The 23,706-nt window shown below is 37.8% G+C and overlaps 1 protein-coding gene across 1 annotated transcript in view; it reads left to right on the top strand.

Annotated features, from left to right (window-relative positions):
• The first annotated feature begins 1,210 nt into the window (after positions 1 to 1,210).
• Positions 1,211 to 23,706, top strand: part of SCG3 (secretogranin III) — a 35,251-nt gene continuing 12,755 nt past the window's right edge. The window contains exons 1-10 of the mRNA XM_015063475.3: positions 1,211 to 2,500; positions 3,199 to 3,251; positions 3,755 to 3,800; positions 3,896 to 4,111; positions 8,672 to 8,814; positions 9,811 to 9,960; positions 12,670 to 12,847; positions 15,672 to 15,788; positions 18,194 to 18,277; positions 20,158 to 20,289. Coding sequence (XP_014918961.1) covers positions 2,410 to 2,500; positions 3,199 to 3,251; positions 3,755 to 3,800; positions 3,896 to 4,111; positions 8,672 to 8,814; positions 9,811 to 9,960; positions 12,670 to 12,847; positions 15,672 to 15,788; positions 18,194 to 18,277; positions 20,158 to 20,289 — 1,210 coding nt within the window. The 5' untranslated portion in view covers positions 1,211 to 2,409. The remainder of the gene's footprint in view (positions 2,501 to 3,198; positions 3,252 to 3,754; positions 3,801 to 3,895; positions 4,112 to 8,671; positions 8,815 to 9,810; positions 9,961 to 12,669; positions 12,848 to 15,671; positions 15,789 to 18,193; positions 18,278 to 20,157; positions 20,290 to 23,706) is intronic.

Raw genomic sequence — 23,706 nt, 5'->3', positions numbered from 1 at the left:
TCAACTGCAAGCATATTGAGGGGAGAAGTGAGTCAGAAACAGGACAAATAAGAGAGTGAGGCTAAATGGGTGAACAGAAATGGGAGGTACAGGCTTCTGGTTATGAAATGAATAAGTCACTGGGATGAAACATACAGCATGGGGAATGTAATCAGTGGTATTGTGATAGCGATGTACACATGGTAACTACGCTTGTGGTGACCACAGCATAAGATACACAGTTGTTGAATTACTATGTTGTACACTTGAAACCAATGTTACATTGTGTGTCAACTGTATATCAATAGGAAAAATGGAGGAGAATGAAAAGAAGAATAAAGTGAGACTGAGGAATCAGGTGAGCAATACAGCGAGTGTCAGGATTGGTGAATGACTATTTCACATAATATTCAGTGATGTTTCTTAAATGCTGAAAATATTTTATGATTTATTTTTAAGCTGTGTCTTTTATAATATTCTTGGCATCAAAATCACTTGATTGAAACATGTACCATTTGATCCCCACAATAACATGAGGTAAACAGAGCTGGTCCTCTCTGTTTTAAAGAAGAGGAATTTGGGGTGCCTGGGGGCTCAATCAGTTAAGTGTCCGACTCTTGATTTTGGCTCAGTTCATGATCTCACAGTTCTTGAGCTTGAACTTTGTGTCAGGCTCTGCACTGACAGTGCGAGCCTGCTTGGTATTCTCTCTCCTTCTCTCTCTCAAAATAAATAAAAAAGAAGAGTAACCTAAGGAAATTTACCCTTCACTCAGCTGAGATTATAAATTGTGATGATTTTTTTTAATGCAGTATACTAGTATGCTGGGATAATAATGCTATGTTATCAGTGCCAAGAAAAAACTATTTGTCTTGAAGTAGCTGTTAGATTGAAAGTACTCTTCAGATTCTAAAGGGAAGTATTTGAGAGACTTCCAAACTCAAAAACCTTCAGAACAAGGGAGATTTGTTTGTTAGCTTGTTTGTTTGTTTGTTTTTAGGTACTTGAATGACTAAGTTGCTCCTTGAAAAGCAAGGGTGCAGAAATCAAAGGCCTGATTGTGCTGAATCCTTCTATTTGGTCATTATTCAGACTGGTTCCCAGCATGCCACAGTCCAAAGGAAAGGTTCCAAGCTCTGTTTAAAAATCAGAAACTAAAGAGCTTACTCAGCACCCTGCTCACATTACTGTTGCTTGTATTCGTCATTTAAAAGTCTTTTGATAACTCCTTTTATGCAATGATGTTAGGCTTCGGGGAATATTCTCAGAATGTAGGAAGCACCTCCTGACCCAGTTATGATGTAAATACTTTTTGTGACTATCTTCTCTCTTCAAAGACTTCTGAAACAGCCAGGCTCTTAGGCATAATTGAATCCTGGGGGAGAATTTTACAGAAATGTTTGTTGGTTTGTTTGTTTGTTTTGTGGCACTTGTGGTGATGAAGAGGAAGCTTTCCCCTTAGTGGGTAAGGGAGAATTTCACAATGAAACTGGCCGTTAATGCTTACCTACTCAAGACTGATGAGGACATCTATGCTTGGGGAAACAAATAATTTTATTAGTTCTGTTTTAGCATCTAGGACAGTAAGAAAGTGTAACAACAATCTGACTATTTGAAACAATGTTCCTTGAATTTCCCAATTCAAAAGACTGCATAGAGCTAAGAAAGAAATAAAAGTACTGAGAGACGTTTTGTATGTCAACTCAAATCACAAAGGCAGGGCTTCTCTACGGATGTATATAAGAATTACATCTACCTTTTGGATACAGCAGGTGGAACAGAAAGAAGGAATTCTGGGGCAGATATCCCAGAACTATCCCAAAGCAAAAACCTTCATAAAAGGTTATCTCTCCTTGACAGGTGCAAGAGCAGGGAAGTCATTTGGTCCTTGAGGTAACGTCTAGTTGGGAAGTTACGACAATGACGTCCGAGCTTATGGCAATCCAGGTGACCCTGAGCGCAGGGGCACCCGTAAGACTGCGGCACAGAAAATACGCTAGCCTGCCAGTCTCCCCTCCCCCCTTACATTCTCGGGGGATTGGAGTAGCGTTGGTGTCGCTGACGCCATCCCTTCCCGCCTCTGGCTCTCAAGGAGCATGCGCTTCCTTCCTCACTTCCTCTAAAGGAAGGAGAGTAAGGCTACGCCCTAGCGGACCCGCGGCCGGCTTCGCGTCACAGGAACTTCAGCACCCACACGGCGGACAGCGCTCTCCTCCACCTGAGGACCTGACTCCCGAGCGCCTGGAGCCTTTCTAATCGCTTTACTCTGCAGCCGCGCGGAGCTCCACCGGCCGCTGGGTCCCTGCCACTCACCCTCCCCACACCCTCCCTCCTAGCTCTTCCTGTTTTTACTCCTTCTTTTCATTCATAACAAAAGCCACAGCTCAGGGAGCCCGGCGCCAGGCTGTATCTGAAGCCAAGCGTAGAAGAATGGGGTTTCTTTGGACCGGCACTTGGATTCTGGTGTTGGTGCTCCAAAGCAGCCCAATTCAAGCTTTCCCCAAGCCGGGAGGCAGCCAAGGTACGTGGACACTTTTCTTCCCATCTCCCTTTTATTTCGCCACGGAAAGGTAAAGCTTGGCATAATCCCGTGAACTGTAAATCACCTTGCCTCGTTTTCTGATCAGACAGTATCCGTGCATGTTGACAGAAATCAGTTCGAATTTAGAGCAGGAAGACAGATTTTTTTTTCCCCTACACTTTTTGAATGATAGAGTAATAACATGGGTTGTTTTGAAATACCTTATTCTGAAACGGGGCTGGGGGATGATTTTTCTGCCTTACAAAGTGGCCTGTTTTTTGTCTATTTTTTTTTCTAGTTGTCTTATAACCTTTCTCCGATACTTTATTCATGATATGTGCAGTATATGATAAAAGAGCTTTTAATGTGCTAATAATGCCAATCCAAATTATGCTCTATCTAGTTGAAAACAGCTGGTGAGCCAAGTGTTAGAACTATATGTTAGATTTGTGGGCAGAAAAATAAAAGTGCAATTTTATTAACTCAGTAAGTACACCAGGATAATAAACAAGGCAACGTTGATAAAGATTGTTATTGTATAATCTTGATTATCTTTGTTAATACATATTTTTGTTCCACAGTCATCCAAAAACTTATCTTAATATTTGTTTTTCTTTTTTGGAGATTTTATGTAGTAAGAGACATAGTGTGTCTTTCCAGTGCACAATTAAATTTATATTTGTGTTTGGTGATTCTAGACAAACCTCTACATAATAGCGAATTAAGTGCAGAAAGACCTTTGAATGAACAGGTAGGTCAAAAGTAAAATTATCAATGCTGTTTCATTTTATTTTAGTTATATTTAATGTAATTATGCTGTAACATTTTAGCTATTTTGAATTCACAAATTTCAAGAGCTTAATAATACATTGACAGAACTTAGGATGGAAAATATAGTTTTGGAAATTTGTATATCCTGACAGTTATATACATAGAATTCTGTATAATACATAAGACTGACTGTATAATAACCCAGTAAGCTCAACATCACATCCATTCTATTCTAAGGCTGCTTAATTTATCCGAGATTTATCTCTCACCAATATTATAGGAGAGGGAATTAATATTTATAGACCATCTGCCCTTTATTTTATCTCACTTAATCCTTATGGTAGTGCTTTGACACAGAAATTATTATCTACATTTTCAAATAAGAAAACTAAATCCCACAGAGATTGAATCATTTAGCTGTCATATTGGATAAGTGGGGGAGCAATGATTTAAAATCAGGTCTATCTCCAATTTACTTCCTAGATCGCTGAAGCAGAGGCAGACAAGATTAAAAAAACATACCCTCCAGGTAAAAAGAAATTATGTTGATATTAATTTAAATAATGTAGGTTGTGAAAATCTTAACTAAAATGGATGTGTTGGGCTTGGGGGCTTTTCTTCCAGAAAACAAGCCAGGTGAAAGCAATTACTCCTTTGTTGATAACTTGAACCTGCTAAAGGCAATAACAGAAAAGGAAAAAATTGAGAAAGAAAGACAATCCATAAGAAGCTCCCCAGATGATAATAAATTGAATGTGGAAGATGTCGATTCAACCAAGAATCGAAGACTGATTGATGATTATGATTCTACTAAGAGCGGATTGAATCATAAATTTCAAGGTAAATGAGGAAAAAGAACTTTTTCTTCCTATTTGCTTGCTTTAATTTGGAGTTTCCCATTGTGGGTTAGGAGAAAGTCCTACGTTTTAAAAACAGCCATTATACATTCATTGTCCTTTATTAGTCAGGACCAAAATGAAGAGAAAGCCCAGTTTTTTCTGTGAGGCCTAAGCTCCACAGAAGCCCAAATTTTAGTTTCTCTTTTTAAGTTTCCTTTACTGATGCTTTGAAATCAACTTCAATCTGCTGTCTATATTTTATGCTATTAAATTCATTTTAACATTCCAATTTATTTTAACTATGAGTACAAAGAAAAAAAATCTTTAATTCTCAACTAATTAAATCAAAAAATATTCCCCAGAAAAGGTGAAATATCATTATTTTCTTCTCAATGTTCTCTTCCTAGTCATATCTTTCTCCATAGGTCATTCTAACCTTTTCATGGCCTTAATTACCATCCATAGCCTGATGTCTCCTAACATTAGCCCAGACTTCATACATGTATGTATATATCAGACTTCATATACTGCATATATGACTGAAAAACAGTCATCTCAGTTGTTTTCCAGCTCCAGCGGGCAACCAGTACTTTACACACACACACACACACACACACACACACACACACACACACACCATACATATCATACATATAAATGATCTATATTATATAATGTATATATATTATATAATATATATAGTAGGGTTTTATCCCTCTAACCTTGATCACCACCAAGATCACCATCCTTGATCACCTTATCCAAAGTCTAATCATGTCTCATTTGAACTACAGCAAAATCTTCTAATGGACCTTCCAGCATCCACTCTGCCCTTCTCCAACTCACAGCAGCCAGAGTAATCTTTTCAACATACAAGTATGAGCTTGACACTCTTGCATAAAACCCATTAGTAGATTCCCATTTCTCTTGGGATAAAAACCAAAAGCCTTAATGTGGCCTCCATGGTCCTGCAAGGACAGGTTCCTGTGTTCATCCAATACACATAATCTGATAGAAACCTGTTCCTTTCACACGTGACACTTAATGCAATTTGTAATTTTACATTCCTAAGTGCGTCTACTTATGATTTCTGCCTTTCTCCTTAATTAAACTGAAAACTTCACTAGTACAGAAACATTGTAGCTCCAGTGTCTGAATGCTTATGAATTCACTGCATGAATAGATGAGTAAATGAATGAATGAACAAATAAAATAATATATACAAGGGAATAAGCGAACTATTGTACCTAAGCATTGATGAAGAGAGTGTGTTTTCTGTGCTGAGGACCACTGCTTAAGAGTGACTACAGATTTTCTTTAATGTCCTTATTCTGTTCCATGGTCACAAGAGCATTATGCTGGTTATCTCCACCAGAACACAACTATCAATTAAATTTGACTTTCATTGGATATCACAGGCTGAGGAAAATTCAGAAGTGTGTTGTATATGAATGGGATAAGGGAGATGGTTTATATTTTGAAAAATTTCATATAGCATACTACTCAAGGAAATTTCTTGTGAATTCTACTTTTAACCTAAAATATTTAGACTAGAAATAGACACTGGGTATAGCTTCATATAAAATAGTTTCAACCACTTTGACTGAACTGACCATTTGATTTAAAAAAATTTTTTAATTAGTCTAATGTTTGACTACATTTTTTTTTTTTTGGTCAAACTGGTTGTATATGCAGGCAGAGGCATAGATCTGTTTGTGATCCAACCACTAACCTGAGTAACTTATTTTAAATAGTTCAACATTTTATTACCATCCCAAATGGGTTTATAACTACGAAGTACTAGCCCTGACAGCTCTAGGTTTACCCTAGGAGTCATTCAAGTCCACCTGAAATTACAGAGAAGATTGTTGGAGAGAGTGGGCTCTATGAGTGAATTACTGGTCTCCACTCATACCTTGGGAATCCTGGAACCAGGTGGGTTTGGGAACACCAAGTTAACTGGAACCTCAGAGGCATGTAGACTTACATCCTAGAAGGGAGAGTAAGGAAGCCGAACTTCTGCAGGGTACTTTCACACTTTTAGGAAACCTCCAGATGGGCTTGTAGGGCCCATCACTTCTCCTTTTCTATGTTTTCTATAGTATATGTGATTCAGGATTTTTCCAAATTTCTTTTATAAAGCAGTGTTTCAGGGCTCCTGAGTGCATTCACCAAACAGACATTCATTGAGCAATTGCTATGTTTCAGACTTGAACTAGACAGTTAGCTCTGTGTAGTTAGGTATCATGCCTAAACTATTTATCAGTGTGTTTCCAGTTCTGGCCCATATTAAGACTTTAATAAAAATGTACTGGACAAATGAATGTCAAGTGCCATAATAGATGCCAAGGATTCAAAGAGTAACTGGGAAGATGATGACTTGGAAGATGGCCCTTTCACACCCACTTAGGATGTTGCAGCTGCTTTAAAAAAAGTTATGAACATTGAACTCATGTTTGGCTTCCCTCTGAGGATATATGTAGGAGGGTAAAATACCCCTTGATGAGAAAAAAGAAGTCACTCTGAGTAATTCTGTCCATTTTAGAGAAGCCAGGGAAAAATCAATGGAAAGTAAAGAGCAATGACCAAGTGGTCAACTCTTAACCCCATCTAGCAAAGGTCTGCTAGTGGAGTCCTAAGTTCCTGGCTCAAGAGAATGCAGCAGTGCAGCAAAGCGAAGAGGCTGTTTCTTCAGAGTGTTGCTTATGTTCTCCCTGTTATGAAGTAAATGAACTGAAAAACAGTCATCTCAGTTATTTTCCAGCTCCAGCAGGCAAACAGTATGCTTCCTTTTTTTCAGATCCTAAGGGATTAAGTGGGAAGGGAAATAAATTTTTCCACCTCTGCATAGACCTTGGGCAGTTTCTGCTTCACATTAATCCCTAGAGTCAGTCTTACAACCCACAAATGGAAGCATCAGACCTAAATAATAATCTCTGCTCCTGAAAAAAATGGATAATGAACCCAATTTTCAGTCAGTCTGGAGGGGAACTGATCTTACGAGGTTTTTTTTCTTAGGGTCTTTTCTGCTTATTAGTCACTCTGGTACACAGGGCTCAAAGGGCTCATAGCTAATGGATTGGTTGACAGTTCAGCAATAATCTACTACCAGGAAACTTCCAGTTCTCCGTCTATAATCACCCTACTCAGTTTCCTAAGCTTCTTTTCAAACAACAAGAAACTGTTCTGCCTAAGGCAGCATATATCTTCAGGTGTATAGATTCTAGAAGAAAGGTCATGAGAGAAACTCCTTGTCTGAATCCCCAAAGCCATGGAAGAAAAGGACAGGATCAGATTAGAAATATTAGGCTCTTCTTTCTTTGAGTAAATATGATCAGAATTATTGGGGTGGAATTTGACGAGAGACTCAATTTCCATGTCTCTAGAAGATAATCGTAGTTCCTTTTTTTTCATGTACAAATCCACTATATATAATGACATTTAGCTTTCATATGGTACTTGGCAGTTTAAAAGGAACATTTACATCTTATTTCATCTGATCTGCATAAGAATCCCATGAAACAGATAATCCTATTATCTCCCTTTACAGTCATCCAAGGATATAGAGGTAACAGTGGTATCATGGGTTAAGATTCTGATCTTTCAGATCTGCTAGAGGTGACAGGAGGAGTTAAGTGCCTTGTAAACTTGCACATATTAACATATTGCTTGATGTGGTGTAGGTTACAAAAGACAAACAGATTCCCCAAGAGTTCTCTTGGATATGTCACCAACCCTACTGTGTCCTTCCTCAGGATGGGCTCTTGCTGTACTCTGAAGTAATGTTGCTGGTGTATTTCCAGGAAAGCTAAGGATACGCATTTGCAAACATCTCTGCAGAGATTTACATAGATTTACATATTGCTTTGTTCAAATCTGTTGTCTCATTTTAAAAGTTTAAATTTCATACACATAAAGTAAGTTCCCTATTCTCTGGAGTAAGGGGCTTATCACATTAAGCTGTCTTCCATAAAGGAGTTCTGACACATGTTCAGTTAGAAGTAAATATTTATTCCAGATAAGTCATAAAATCTTTAATACACCCTCTCTGATTCTGGGTGTGAGGCAGGTTCCCCCACCATCAGCCCAGGAATTTGCCAGCAGAAGAAATACACATGTGGATGTTACCAGTCTACTCCTTGTGTGGAAATGGAATATCAAATTATATAATATGTAGAAGAGTGTTTTGAACAATATAGCATACTATACAAATGTGGCATACTGTAAAATTTAAAGGTATAATCTTTTTGTATTATTAGAATAATACTAATACTTTTTGTATTATTAGAATAAAAAATAGAGAGGCCTTTTGTGGTGTTTTCAGATCTTCCTTTTTCTTACAGCCACATAAGAAGATTTCAGAATTTCCATTATCATCATAGGTTCTTAACTTTAAGCAAAATTATATTTCAAACCAACAATTTATGTGAACGAAGCAGTATCATAAATACATTCCAAATATATCTAAGTGTACAAGAACAAGGTATAGATTGTAAGTATAGTATGATCCTGAAATAGGCCTATGATAACTATAATGTGAAACTGTGATTGCTCTGTCTAGATGATCCAGATGGCCTTCATCAACTAGATGGAACTCCTTTAACTGCTGAAGACATTGTCCAGAAAATTGCTACCAGGATTTATGAGGAAAATGACAGAGGAGTATTTGACAAGATTGTTTCTAAACTGTTGAATCTTGGACTAGTAAGTCATGCATGAGAATAAACCCATTTCTTAGTACAGTTTGGAATTTACTAAGAAGCCAAGCCACATGATCCGAGTTGTAGCCAAGTGTTTACAATACATCTACTTTATATTAGGCACTGTAGGTTTTGAGGACAAATATGACAACATTCTTTCCCTCTAGGAACTTATAGTCTACCAGAAGAGCCACACAAATACGCACATGTCCACAATGCAAGCTGCATCAAAACCATAAAAGCAGTTCAGCATGCCAGAGGATGGACCATATCCAATTGGGCAATAAAGAAGAACTTCAGAGAAGGAAGTGTTTAAAGTCAGCTTAAAACAGTTAGGCAGCTCCTGGGTGGCTCAGTCAATTGAGCAACTGACTTCAGCTCCAGTCATGATCTCATGGTTCATGGTATCGAGCCCCGCATCAGGCTCCCTACTGATAAGCATGGAGCTCACTTCAGACCCTCTGTCTTCCACTCTCTCTGCCCTTCCCCTACTTGTGCTCCCTCTCTCTCAAAAATAAATAAAACATTTAAAAAAAAGGATCATTAGGATTTAACCAGCAGCAGTAAAATATACGTGAATTATGAGAAGAGAATAACAGGAACAAAGGCATGCCATGTTTGGGAAACTGTAAGCAATTCAATTTGATCCTCTCCCAGCCAGGCTCCCAGCCCTTATACAGCCCTGACAGGCTTTACTAAGGTCCTAAATGTGCCTGTTTCAGAGGTTCCCTAGTCATGACTTGTAGCTGATGGTTGAGAAATAAGTGTTCCATAGATTCCAACAGACAGGACTAATCACTTGCATGGCCCAAAGGCACTTTTCCCCAGGAGTTCTGGGGAATGTCCAACAACAAACAGAGGCATAAACAAGGGCTATCTAGAAAGAGGGACCAGAAGATTCTCTCATTGAGTAAAAATGTGTTCAAGTTCAGAATTTAGTCTAGATTTTTTAATCATAAATATGAGAATAATAGTTACATATGTTTTTACTTTTTAACAGATCACAGAAAGCCAGGCACACACACTAGAAGATGAAGTAGCAGAGGTTTTACAAAAACTGATCTCAAAGGAAGCCAACACTTATGAGGAGGAACCCAATAAACCCATAAGCGTGACTGAAAGTCAGACTGGAAAAATACCAGAGAAAGTGGTATGTATAAGTGAATTCATATGCATATGTTATGGATATGTATATATATGCATGTGCATGAATGTATGTGTCCACCTGTATTTGTATATAATTAATACAATCTGTATATAAGTAATACCTCACTTGGTGCCAGAGAAGATTTGGAGTATGTGACACATTTAACCCACCTAAAATATATACTCACAAAATATCAAGTTAAAATATATAAATCAACTCTATGTTGAAAATGAAGATACAGGGGCGCCTGGGTGGTGCAGTTGGTTAAGCGGCCGACTTCAGCTCAGGTCACGATCTCGCCGTCCGTGAGTTCGAGCCCCGCGTCGGGCTCTGTGCTGACAGCTCAGAGCCTGGAGCCCGTTTCGGATTCTGTGTCTCCCTCTCTCTGACCCTCCCCCATTCATGCTCTGTCTCTCTCTGTCTCAAAAATAAATAAATGTTAAAAAAAAATTTTTAAATATCTCAAAAAAAAAAAAGAAAATGAAGATACAGGTTATACTGTATTACACAGTAAAGGTTATGTCTTATACTCCACAGTAAATTAATCCATAATGCTATGTGGCAATGTTATAACCATTCCACAAAACAACTGCTTGTATAATGTCAGTGAACTGAAATCAAATATTTCGCAGCTCTTTCGGTATACAACTTCTGTTCACAGAATGTCATCATCTGCCTCCAGATCCCAAAAACAGAAACTTGGGTTGATTTGGTCCTCTGCCACACCAGCCTGTATACTCCCCGGAGCTAGTTGCCTGAATATGCTTTGCCATTCTATCCTGTGCTCTTCCACCTGCTCGTTCCTCTTTTCTTTGGTTCAGAGGCCTGGAACTGTCCTTTACTTAGACTAGTCATCCATCCTTCCTTCCCCTTCCTGGACTCTGTGCCTCTTCATCTTTTCTTCTGCATCAGCCAAGCTACAAAAATCTTTCTCCGCTCTTTGAATTCCCTGTAAAACTCTAGATGAGCTGACCACAGAGGGTTATATATAAGAAAAAAATCAAACTCTTCACCTCTCCTATTTTCTCCATCACAGCATTTAGACCCATGGCTCCTCATCCCCTCCAATGTCTTATCCCAAATACAAGGAAAAAGAGTGTATAGGCTTACAATCCTCTTTTAGAGGACGCTAGAAAACAGAAATTGGGTCTGCATTTTTTTTACTAGATAGCATAACAGCTCTCTTTTGCTCTCTCTACTTCTAATCTCCACCAGCTTTCATTTTTTTAAACAGCTTTTGAATATCCACCCAAAACATTTTTGATTTATCAAAGGGCTCATGACATTCACTCAAGCTTATCATCTGAACTGAAAGTGACACAGCTACTGTATTTTCCTTCATTCCCATTTTGTACTCCTTTTTCACCCATCTCTAAAACATTCATATGCTTGACCTGTTTGCTCATGTCATTTAAATGCATCGATGCAAATGAAATATTAATTCATTCAATAAATATTTATTGAGGTATCAATTATGAACAAAGCACTGGAGATACAATGCTTATTTCAAAAGATAGAATCCCTGCTTTCACGAAGCTTAAGGTCTAATGGAAGAAGTAGATGGTCTTCAAATACTCACATATTTTCACTGCAACTGCCTCAAGGGCTATGAGGAAAGAAACATGGTTCTATGAGACTTCATAAAAAGAGAGCCTATTCTGGACTTAGGCTCAGAGAAGGCTTCCCTGAGGAAGTGACTTGAGCCAAAAACTGAAGGCTGTGACCATGAGAGGCCGTGTGTAGAGAAGAATGTGTGGAGTATCTAAGTATTGCAACAAGGGCAGGGTGGCCGCACACAGAGAGAGCAGTGAGAGATAAGCCAGGGGAGGCGGACCCAGGCCAGACCAGGCAGGGCCTTGGATTCTGATCTTCATTGTAGGACCAATGGGAGAACACTGCAGGATTTTAAGCAAAGGAGTTATGTGACCATACTTTTTAAAAGATAACTCTGGCTATAACATGGAAAATACAGTGAATAGATTGGAAGTGGTTGATGTTACATGGTTAGAAAGTCAGAGATGAAAGCAGCCTGGACTAGAGCCAGGTAATGGAGAAAGAGAGAAATGTACAAATTTGGGATAAATCTTGAAAGTAGAGCCAACAAGACTACTGATGAATTATATGGAGGAAATGAAGAGGGAGTGACAAGGAAGACTCTTAAATTTCTGTTTAGTCCGCTGAATGGACAATGGATCATTAACTAAGATGCAGAACACTGGAAATGGATCAGGTCTGGGAGAGAAGTGTCCTGTGTACCCTTCCAGATAGCTCTTAACATTTCACGGAGAAGTCCCCAAGGTGTGACTGCTCTGTTGGTGTTAGATGTTCTCACATGATTTCCTGTATCTTGGCACCACACATTCTGTAACTTCGAAGTTCTCCTGCTTGGTAAAAGGCAGTCTTATGGGAAGACATTCACAAGAACTGATAGAGGAGAACTTGGCCAAGTGGGAACCTAGAAATTCCCTGTCTATTCTCCAGGAGCAGGAGCCAGGGTCCTCAGGTGAAGCATATGTCTGTCAGCCCCAGTGACCTTTCTATGTGGCTAGATGCCCATATACCTGGAAAAGGGTTTGATCCTACAGGAGCTTGCAAAGGAAGAGGTGTTATTTCACATCACAGTCAAGGGCACCAAAGAGGAAAGAATCAAGCTGGAATGTAATTAGCTCTAACAAAATGTTTATTTTTTATTGATTTTTTCCCCCAATGTAGACTCCAATGGCAGCAATTCAAGATGGTTTTACTAATGGACAAAATGATGAAACAGTATCAAATACCTTAACCTTGACAAATGGCTTGGAAAGAAGAACTAAAATCTACAATGAAGACAACTTTGAGGAACTCCAATATTTCCCAAACTTCTATGCACTACTGAAAAGTATTGATTCAGGTAAACACTGTTTTCTGACCATGTGGAATAGAAATAATAAGTCCAGGAAATGTGTGGGTGGGGTTTTTTTCTTCCTGTTTTCAGTTTCTAAATGCAATCTTCAATGAAATTTATTGTAACCCCAGGGAAAAGAGTTCACATCAATTTTTTTCAAAAGAAGTATGCTAGTCATAGAAATATTTAGGAAAGGATAATCATGAAAGGTGGAATTTCAGGATAATTTAATCTTCTTGTTAACAGAGGGTTCATTTATTTGTTCAGCAAACAGTCACTGAACATGTTTGGGACATTGAGGTGAGCCCTATGCAGATGAGGAGAGAAGTCAACATCCCTGCCTGACCTGCTCAGCCTCAAATCTTATTGTAAATCTTTAAAAAACAAAAAAAGGCTACATTTATTTTCCTCTATTAGTGGGAACAGTGTGTATAACATAATTTATCCTTTTATTTTTATTTTATTTTATTTTATTATTTTTTTATGTTTATTTATTTTTGAGAGAGACAGAGTGTGAACAGGAGAGGGGCAGAGAGAGGGAGACACAGAATCGAAACAGGCTCCAGGATCTGAGCTATCAGCCCAGAGCCCGATGCGGGGCCCGAACCCACAAGCCATGAGATCATGACCTGAGCCGAAGTCGGACATTTAGCCAACAGGGCCACCCAGGTGCCCCCATAATTTGTCCTTTTAAAAACAATTCAGATTTTTGCTTTTTAGACACTTTCAGCTTCAGTCTTGAAATGAGTTAAAGTAAACTAAGCATTGGACCACAGCAGACAGGGACCCAAAACACACTTAGAAACGGATATGTTTTTTAAAAAACTAAGTCCTTATTTTGCCTTGTTCCTTTCTCTTACCTGTACACCAAAATAAGTTAACTGAAGATTTCATTTCATCTCCAATTTTGATTAATCTTCAAGGAAGATAATAATGGGCAAATTTTCTATGGTTGTTATTGTCCAGACAGATGTTCTGCACTGCCTTCTGGTTTTTCCTCTTCCTTTTCAAAGATTCAGCCCCAGAAGGAAAATTTGTAATAAATATTTCCCCAAGAAGTGACTTTAGAGTGTGCTTTCATTTCTGGAGAACACCCATTTGTCCTTCAATTCCAGACATTGGCCAGATGGCATCAGCCTCTCTGCTGGTATCTGAAGGGCTTGTATATCTTGAGGGTCCATTTTGAGCCATCTTGCCCCACTGGATGGCAAACACCCAGCTCAGAACTTTTGTCATCTTGGTGAGTCACTTCTTGTCAGTGTCAGCATGACACCGAACACCTATACAGATGTGACCTTGAGGAAATAATGTGATGGCTGAAGTTATTTACTAGTGCTTTCCCAGGATCTCTTCCCTATCTCCTTTCTCATCTTTCTTCTCTCCCAACCTTGAGGATTTCATGATATTTGAAAAAGCCCACTGTATGGAATATTTTTTTATTTGTTTTATTTATTTTAGTTTATCTTTCAGTTTCCTTGACCTCATACTTTATTTCTTTTATATTTATAAGGTTTTAATTTAAATACTTACACTAAGGTACTTGATAGTACTCATCCCTCTCACCCAAGGTCTGAACCAATGGAGAAAAAATAAAACAGGTCGAAATCCAAAATATTTCTGATACTGGTAAAGACTGGGTTGTAAGGGTTGTAGAACACAGCATAGTGTGAGAGCCAAAATGGGCTTGCTCACTCCCTATCCTCAGTCTAATTGTTGGAACAGCCAATCCTTAGGATAGTTTGATTTATAGAACAGGCACTTTTCTCAAGTCCCTGACTTCTACTGTTCCAGGGGAACAAAAAAAAAAGAAAGATTCCAAATCCCTATCAGTCAAGAAATGTAGACTAATGCCCATTGCCTACCAACTTCATCTGTGGGAAGGATGAAAAGATGGAGGGAAAGGCTAGGAGTATTTAGAAGAAATCCTTCATGGCCACTCAAAGAATAGGGAAAATGGGCTCTCCTCCAGCACCTTTCTTCAAAAATGGAAATTTTTTTTAATTTTAGAATTTATATATATATATATATATATATATATATGTATATATATACACATACACATATATGTGTATGTATATATATGTAGATGTATATAATAAATATACATAGTTATATATTCTGAACAACTATGGAATGATCAGCCGTTTTCTATCAAGATGCAGAACAGTATGTCAAATATGAAGAGTTCCCAAGGAACAGTTAATAGTGGTTACCTGCAGGGAGTAGGAGTTGGGGGATAGGAAGAAAATGTTATTTTCACTATTATTTACTTCTATACTGTTGGAATATTTTTAGTACATGCATATATTCTTTCAAATGAAATAAAGTCTAGAAAGCAATATATACTGCTATTAAAAAGTCAACCTCACATTAAAAAAATAAAGATACATGTATGTTTTTATTTTCAAATATTAAGTTTGATTAATGAAAATAGGCCATTCTTGCCCTCAAAAACATACAGCCTGAGTAAAGAAAAATTGGTGGGTCACCAATCTTACAATTTTCTTTTTGAGTTCATATTACCTCAGGTTGCATACTGTCTCTTTATCATCTATTAGTAAAATATTTTAGATTAAAGTAAATCTTTTTAGAAAAGTTATAATTGCCCATTTCTGAAGAAGTTCAGTACATCTATACATTATCCTATATTCCCAATTCCAACTCCCAATGCCCAAGTCTTATTACACTTTTTATAAATTAAATATATGTGGTTTCAGCTATAAATGTAGGGAGAAATATTTCAATCAGATGCTGTACTTCATAAATTGACACTGAAAGAGGAAGCTATACTCCACTAGTTTTTTAAAAATTATTTTGTCCTTTTATATAGAAAAAGAGGCGAAAGAGAAAGAAACGCTGATTACGATCATGAAAACCTTGATTGACTTTGTGAAGATGATGGTAAAGTATGGCACAATATCTCCAGAAGAAGGTGTTTCCTACCTTGGTGAGAGTCCAATCTGTTTTGTTTTTGCTATGATAGTTTTCACTGTCCAAAGTCAGTTAGGGATTTGGCAATAACTACTTCACAAATTTTATCATTCATGCCAAAACAGTCTGAATTGTCTGAGTAACCAGAATTGCCCAGCTTGATAATGCATACAAATAAAATTAACCAGGAGTTTTCAATTCTTTATAGAAGCAGCTTGAGTATAAACATTTCATTTTGTCTTATTAACATTTTCTAATATCTCCATGGAGACCATTTTATTAAAATTTGACCTCTTTTTTTTCAATTGTTTTTGGATAGTCAGGACTAAAAGAGTTGATTTTAGCCAGTGAGGTCTGGATTAGGCTGCAGAAGTTGTGCCTCCTGGTCCAGGTCTGCCACAGACCAGTTTTGTCCCATGGGGCAAGGCACTCACCCAGCTGGGCCTCAGTTTCTACATTTGTAAAATAAAGGATGTTGTGAACTATAATGGGGCTGGTAAACTACTGCCCATGGATCAAATCTGGCCCATTGCCTATTTTTCTATAGCACACCAGTTAAGAATTACTTTTACGTTTTTAAATGGTTGAAAAAAATATAAAAAAAGAATAGTAGTTCGTGACACTAGAAAACTATATAAAGGGGCGCCTGGCTGGCTCAGTCAGTAGAGTGTGAGACTCTTGATCTTGGGGTTGTGGGTTCGAGCCCCACATAGGGTGTAAAGACTACTTAAACAAATACAGTATTTTTTAATTAAAAAAAGAGAAAACTATATAAAATTCACACTTTAGTGTCCATAAATGAAGTTTTATTGGCACACAGCCACATTCCTTTGTTTCAGTGTTGTCTATGGCTGCTTTTGTGCTACAATGGCAGAGTTGAGTAGTTGCAACAGAGACCATATTGCCCACAAAGCCAGAAATATTTACCATCTGGCTCTTTGGAGAAAAAGTTTGCTGACCTCTGATTCTTTGAGCTTTGTGCATAAGCTTGGATGTTCTTTGTGCATGCAGGTTGTTTTGTTTTGTTTTGTTTTGTTTTGTTTTGTTTTGTTTTGTTTTTTAAAGCCTTTGGTTTTCCTGCTTGGTCTAGTTAATCAATAAGTACCATTTATCTCTGATGTCCTTTGGGGAAGGTGACCTCACAGCCCCTTACTCTGATCTCTGATAGAAGAGGAAGATTAAACAGAAGAGAACATCTCATAGGACAAAATAATTCAGAATTACTCTCTATGAACTCAATTTTTTTTCCACATGAAGATAGTTTTACTATTTTTTTCTCATTATAAAAGAACATATTCATTTAAAAAAATCAGTCAGTGCAAAATTATGTTAAAAAAGAAGTAAAAAAAAGTCACTCATGATACCAGCACCCAGGTGACAGTCTATTTGTACCTGTTCAGATGTTTTTCTGTGTGTGTATGTGTGTGTATGTGCACCCATGTACCTTTGTCATTTCTTTCTTTGTTTTATCTTGTTAAAAAAAAATGGGCTCATGTTATACATAGTACTTTGTGGCCTATTTAATTCAACAGTAGATCAAAGACATTGTTTCAGATCAATCATTGCTTCATACCAATACCCTGTAACTCAGAAATTCCATACTTAAGTCATTTATCCTATGGAAATAGATTAGAAATGCCACAAGGCTTAGGTACAAGGTAGATATTTCCACTACTACTTATAGCTGTGCTTTCCAGTATGGCAGTGGGAAGGGAATTCATTGCCTCAAGTAACTGAGGAGTCCAGGGATGGGGATAGTCTGACTTTGGGTTTGTAAAGTCCACCAACAGTGTTAGGAATCTATCCCTCCCCATCTCCCAGCACTGACTTTCCATATGTTGATTCATTCTAGACAAGCTGCTCCCCTATGAAAAAAAAAAGATGGTTGGCAATCTCCATCCTCACAGTACAGCACTCCTACAGAGCTTCTTTCTCCCAGTGGTCCTAGCATTGAATCTCATTGGCCTGGCTTGTATCACATGCTCCTCTTTGAACCAATCACTCAGCCCAGGGTGGGTGTAGACCCTGAGGAACCAGGCCTGGGTTATTACTCCCCACTTGAGGCAAATATGTCGAGAATGGGAATGGTCTGCGTTCTCTAAAGGAAAACCAAGGTATAGTTACAGAAAGTGTTGAGGAGGCCCAGACCACAGGTGTCCATTAAAGGCTTCAACACTGGACATGTTCTAGCAGTGGCCACAGACATGTGGAAGAGGCTTCTGCAATTAACTGAATAGGAGGCTGAATTAAGGATCCCAAATAGTACGGAATAGTAAATTCCTAGAAATAAAATCCATATCAAAGTATCTTAATTGCAGTGTTAATATTGTGGAATTACGTTGTGATATTTCTGGTAAGGATTAAACAGTTGATATCATCCTTCAGAAAATAAAATTATATTTTTTCTCTTCCTCACTCCAGAAAACTTGGATGAAACTATTGCTCTTCAGACCAAGAACAAGCTAGAAAAAAATGTTACTGACAATAAGAGCAAACTTTTTCCAGGTATGATTTATATAACTATTTTTCTACCTTTGAGCGCAATAACCCTTTGAGTGGTAAATAATGGCTTTAATAAACATTGATAAATAATTAGAGATTTCAAAAGTTTTAAAATCTGAAATCCTACCATAGGATTAAGTAGCTATAACCTTGGCTATTTTGTGGCTAGTCTCAGCATAGAAATCTGACCCCAACAAGCATTGAAAAGAAATGTAGGTCTTTCCTGAAGATTCTTAGGAGGTGGCTCATGGGAAAAGGAGGAGCTACATCATGAAATTTTCTACATACATGAAATTTTCCTTTCAGTATTTTTTTCTCTCCCAAGAGCACAGTTTCTCCAGACCACTATCCCTGGTCACCTGTCTACTCCACTGGCTCTCCCCTCCCAAGTCTTTTCTCTCCTCTGAGATAGTCTATGCCCCTATGTTGTGTGATTCCCCCTCTTGGTTTCTTCACTTCTGCATTTCCACCCAATACAACACAGAACCAAGCTGTGCAAAGGAGCCTGCTTTGAGGGGGGAGGGAGGAACAAAAAGAGGAAGGATCACAAGTTCTTAAGCACGATTTTGTGTCCCTTTCAAGCAGTTGTGTACATATATTTGATGGAATACTATATAGCCTTTTAAAATGATGTTTTCAAGTAGTTTTCAATAACCTGGAAACATCCTTCTGTGATGATGTTAATGACAAAAGAAAGTGACAAAATTATACTGCAACTATGGAGAAAAATTACGCATCAAAAAATATAGAGAGGGGCGCCTGGGTGGCTCAGTCGGTTGAGCGTCTGACATCAGCTCAGGTCATGATCTCACAGTTTGTGAGTTTGAGCCCCGCATCAGGCTTGCTGCTGTCAGCACAGAGCCTGTTTCAGATCTTCTGTTCCTCTCTCTCTCTTGGTCTCTCCCCCACTCACACTCTGATGCTCAAAAATAAATAAAATATTTAAAAAAAATTTTTAATACAGAGAGATCGTAGCACTAGTGGAGGTTTTCATAATGAGAGTAACTGACTCATTTCTTTTTTCTTTTTTTTTCTATAGTAATAATGTTTTTACTGAAAAAAAAAACAAAGCTTTTTGTTAGACTGCTTGATGTTTCCTATTTTATTTACAACAGGGAAACATTGCAATTGTTTTCAAGTGGTTAGCTACTTTAAGGTTTATGACTTTTTAAAATTCAATAGAAGATAGCCAGAAGAAAATATAGTTTTTTTCAACTCTTGTCCCCTCCCTTTTTTTTTTTTTTGAAGTATAATTGATATGGAAATTAGTTATTTTTAAGTGTCAAGTGAGCAAAGATTATCCCATCTTGACAGCAAGGGTCCAACTCTCCTCTTTGCATTAGGGTGACCAGGGATAAGGGAATGTGAAGAAAGAGGCAGAAGGAAAGAAGTCCTGCGATAGCCCCAAATTCTTAGGTGCTACTCTCAGTCATAGAATGTTGTTCAAAAATACAACATCATGGAGAGGTTGAACAACAGCCAAGTTATTTTACTTCGAAATGAAGACTCAAACTTACTTTGGGAACTGACATATGCCACTTCATTGCCTACCTTGATTATAGTAAGGAAAATAATCTATGTTCTAATGACACAGTAGCAGAAGGGAAAGAACACTAAACCAAAATCTGGAAAGTCGGCGCTTTGGCCCAGCTCTTTTGCTAACTCGGTGCATATCTCTCCCATTCTGGGCCTCAGTTTCCTCGTCTGTGAAATGGGGGAAGGAAGTTGGACAATCACTAGATTAGACAATCACTAAGATCGCTTTCAGCTTGAAAAATGATCCGAACTTACGCTGTACCCTTTCAACAAATTTATTTCTACATCACAAATTGGTTAATGGATAGGAAATAGGGTTCTAACAACAGTGCTCAATCTGATTACAGCACCATCAGAAAAGAGTCATGAAGAAACAGATAGTACTAAGGAAGAAGCAGCTAAGATGGAAAAGGAATATGGAGCCTTGAAAGATTCCACAAAAGCTGATAACCCAAGAGGAAAGACGGATGAGCCAAAAGGTACGGAATTAACAGCTCTAAGTTGGCAATGAAAGTGGGGGAAGCAAAAAATTTCACCACACAGGTTGATCAAAAATGCACACCCCACCAAATCTGTGAAATCAGCACCATCTGTAGAGAAGAGATTCAGCACATGGTATCTTTATCTGAATAGCAATCTTTTTTAATGGCCTTGAGTCTCTGAGAATGGCAAATTGGTTTTATCTTCTGGTGGGCTTAACTGTCCAATGGACTTTTTTGCTTGGAGAGGAATGCTTATGACCATTGTGCATTGTTTAGTGTCTAATCTGATTTATTAACTTATTAAGCAATATTTCTTTAAACATAATTAACATTCCTCTAAATGATACTTATTTAAGAAAGTAATCAAAATTTACACATTTAACAGAGCATATTTCCTTAATCATTTACAATGATAGAAATGTGACACTCTTAAGGACCTGATTAAAAATCATAAATCCAATATATCAAATTTCCTTAAATAACCTAAATGTCTTTAAAAGCAAAAAGCACACATTAAATGAGCCCAATAATTACAAAACTTATGTTTTTATTGTTATTCTTACACATTCCTGAGGTCCAATTTTTTTCTGCCTCAGTAAGTTTATGTGATACAAAATTTACTTCTTCCCAGAATTTAGAGAATTTACTACACCCTTAAAGAAAAAGATCCTGGGCAGGGGAAGGGGCACAGAGGACGGAGAAAGAAAGAAAAAGAAAAAGACCTTATGAGGATGCAAGGTCTAAATTGTTAACCCTTTGATTTCAGATCAGGATGAGGATCTGGTTGTATAGGCCAGTAGTTCAAGCCCCTTTTACTATGAAGTGTGCTAGTTATACCATGGAAAATATATCTATCTTCTGAAACTGTCTATACCCAAAGTTGTGAACAGATGACTTAAACCTATTTTTATGTCATTATGATATATTGACCTCTTTGGTATAATTGGAATGTTACCTATGTCTGTCCTATCAGTGTCTCATTAGCAGGGTCATCTAGAGGTTTTATTCCCTAGGAAATGAGGGGGTGGGTCTGCGCTGTCTCTCGAGGGCAGGGGAGGTGTGACATTCAGCTAATTTATCATCTGAAGATACACCATTGGGCTCTCCTTTCATTATTTATTATGTATAATCATTAGTGGCAATGAACTGATGGACTTTGCTCATTCCTTTCTGGATGCTATGAGACCACAAAAGCTGGTCATGTTCATGGTATAAGCTCTTAATTTTGAAGGGACTGCCTGGCCTATTTACAGGTTCCTAGTCTTTGCTGCTCATATAGATAGAAACAAGTTCACATTCATGTTTGATAATAGATCCTGTTTAACAGTATCTGTATATTAAGTTAAAAAAAAACTAGCTATGTATTTAATACCTTGTAACTTACTAACAGCAAAAAATTACCAACAACTTCCCCTTTGTATCACAACTACCTTTGTTGACACTTAATGTCAATCTTTTCCATTTATGTAAGATGATGATGACAGTGATGATGATGATGGTGGTGGTAGTGATTTTATGCTCCAATTGGTATCGTTTGGGCTGTAGGAGTTCCTCTGTCCCTCCTTTATCCTTTTAGCACTATGCCCAGTATTTTTAAAGTATCTTTGCTCTCTGGCAACAACAGGGTATTCTAGACCCACTGAATTTTCTCATCCCAAGATTAAAACAAATTCCTCTTCAAAGATTTTTAGTTACTTTTTGTAGAAAATATAGAGATCTGAATCTGAGTTATATAGGTTCAAATGAGTAGTAATGTGGGCCCAGAGAACTGCTTCTGTTCCAGTTACTGGGACTTTTTTGAGACAGAGGAAAAATATATTTTTTCTTAATATATCAAGTTCATGTTGATTTTTCCTATCTAACAAGGCTTTATATTATTGTATTTTTTTTTCTCTAGTGCAGATTTCATAGACCGTCACAATTCTCTCCTACATCAACATAGCTGATGTATCAATTCTAATTGTTGGGTGTAGTAGCCTGTGTTGAGAAAGGTTATGATGTTTCCTCTGGGCTCAGGAGGAAAGAACTTGGGAATAATTAATTAGTAATGTTTGTCATGGGCATAAGAAGGGGGAATTGGTAATATACATGCCATGTTAACTGACTCTTAGACCAGTCACACTGCCTTGATACTTCCCTAGGTCTACTTTGGATGAATGGTAAACTTTTTTAAATGTCTTTTAAAAAAATTATAGCAAAATACACATAACAAAAGTGGTCATACTAACCATTTTTAAGTGTATAATTTAGTGGCATTAAGTACATTCATATTATTGTGTTACTATCACTACCATCCATTTCCAGAACTCTTCTCATCTGCAAAACTGAAATTCTATACACATCAAATAAAACTTCTGATTCCCCTCCCTCTTCAGCCCCTGGCAACCACCATTCTACATTCTGTCTCTGTGAATCTGACTATTGTAGGTACTTCATATGAGTGGAATTATACAGTATGTGTGCTTGTGTGACTAGCTTATTTCACTTAACATAATGTCCTTAATGATCATCTCTGTTGTAGCATGTGTTAGAATTTCCTTCCTTTTTAGAGCTGTATAATATCCCATTGTATGTATATACATACCCCATTTTGTTTATCTACCCATTTGTTTATGGATACTTAGGTTGCTTCCACCTTTTGGCTGCCATCAGTATGGCTATACAAATATCTCCTCAAGACCCTGCACTCAGTTTTGGGGGAATATTCCCTGAAGTGGAATTGCTATACCATATGTTAATTCTACTTTTAATTTTTTTGAGGACACACCATACTGTTTTCCATAGCAGCTGTACATTTTTACATTCCTCCCCCCCCCCACAAAGAGTGTGCAAGGGTTCCAATTTCTCTAAATCCTCATCAGTGCTAATGGATGTGAGGTGGAAGGTGAGTGGTAAACTTTTGATAGGTAGCTAACCAAGAAAGAGTGGTCCTGTAGCCTGAGAAAGAAAGCCAGGAACTGGGCTGCACAGAGCACTGCAGTTCAGCCCCACAGAAAACCAGCATGCCTAGGTCATCTCCTCCAGGAGTAACCCATGTGTAATGACTATATTTCCTGAAGACAGTAAGCCATCATCTAAGTCCTTTGACTGGCAGAGGTGGCATGCTCAGTGCTTAAGACAACACCTTCTATCACTATGCAAATATCCCTGGGAATGGATGCTGACAGGTATCTTTGCTTGTTTTAGGAAAACATGGTGTAAAAAAAGAAATCTGAAGGAGTCGATTCTTGGTAGTCTCCTATTCCTATTTAGGATGTGAGTGTTTAAAGGCTAATGATGAGGTTAGATTTCTTTTCTCATTAGGAATTCCATCAGATACTAAGGGGGAGAGAAAAGAGTAAAACTCCATCCATTTAGTGTTACTGTTTGTCATGGCCCTCCTGAAACATTAGGAAGAGGGTAAGGATTGGGACT

This window comes from Acinonyx jubatus, chromosome B3, assembly GCF_027475565.1.
Source record: "Acinonyx jubatus isolate Ajub_Pintada_27869175 chromosome B3, VMU_Ajub_asm_v1.0, whole genome shotgun sequence".
NCBI lineage: Eukaryota > Metazoa > Chordata > Mammalia > Carnivora > Felidae > Acinonyx > Acinonyx jubatus.
This window is presented reverse-complemented; position numbering and strand designations above follow the sequence as displayed.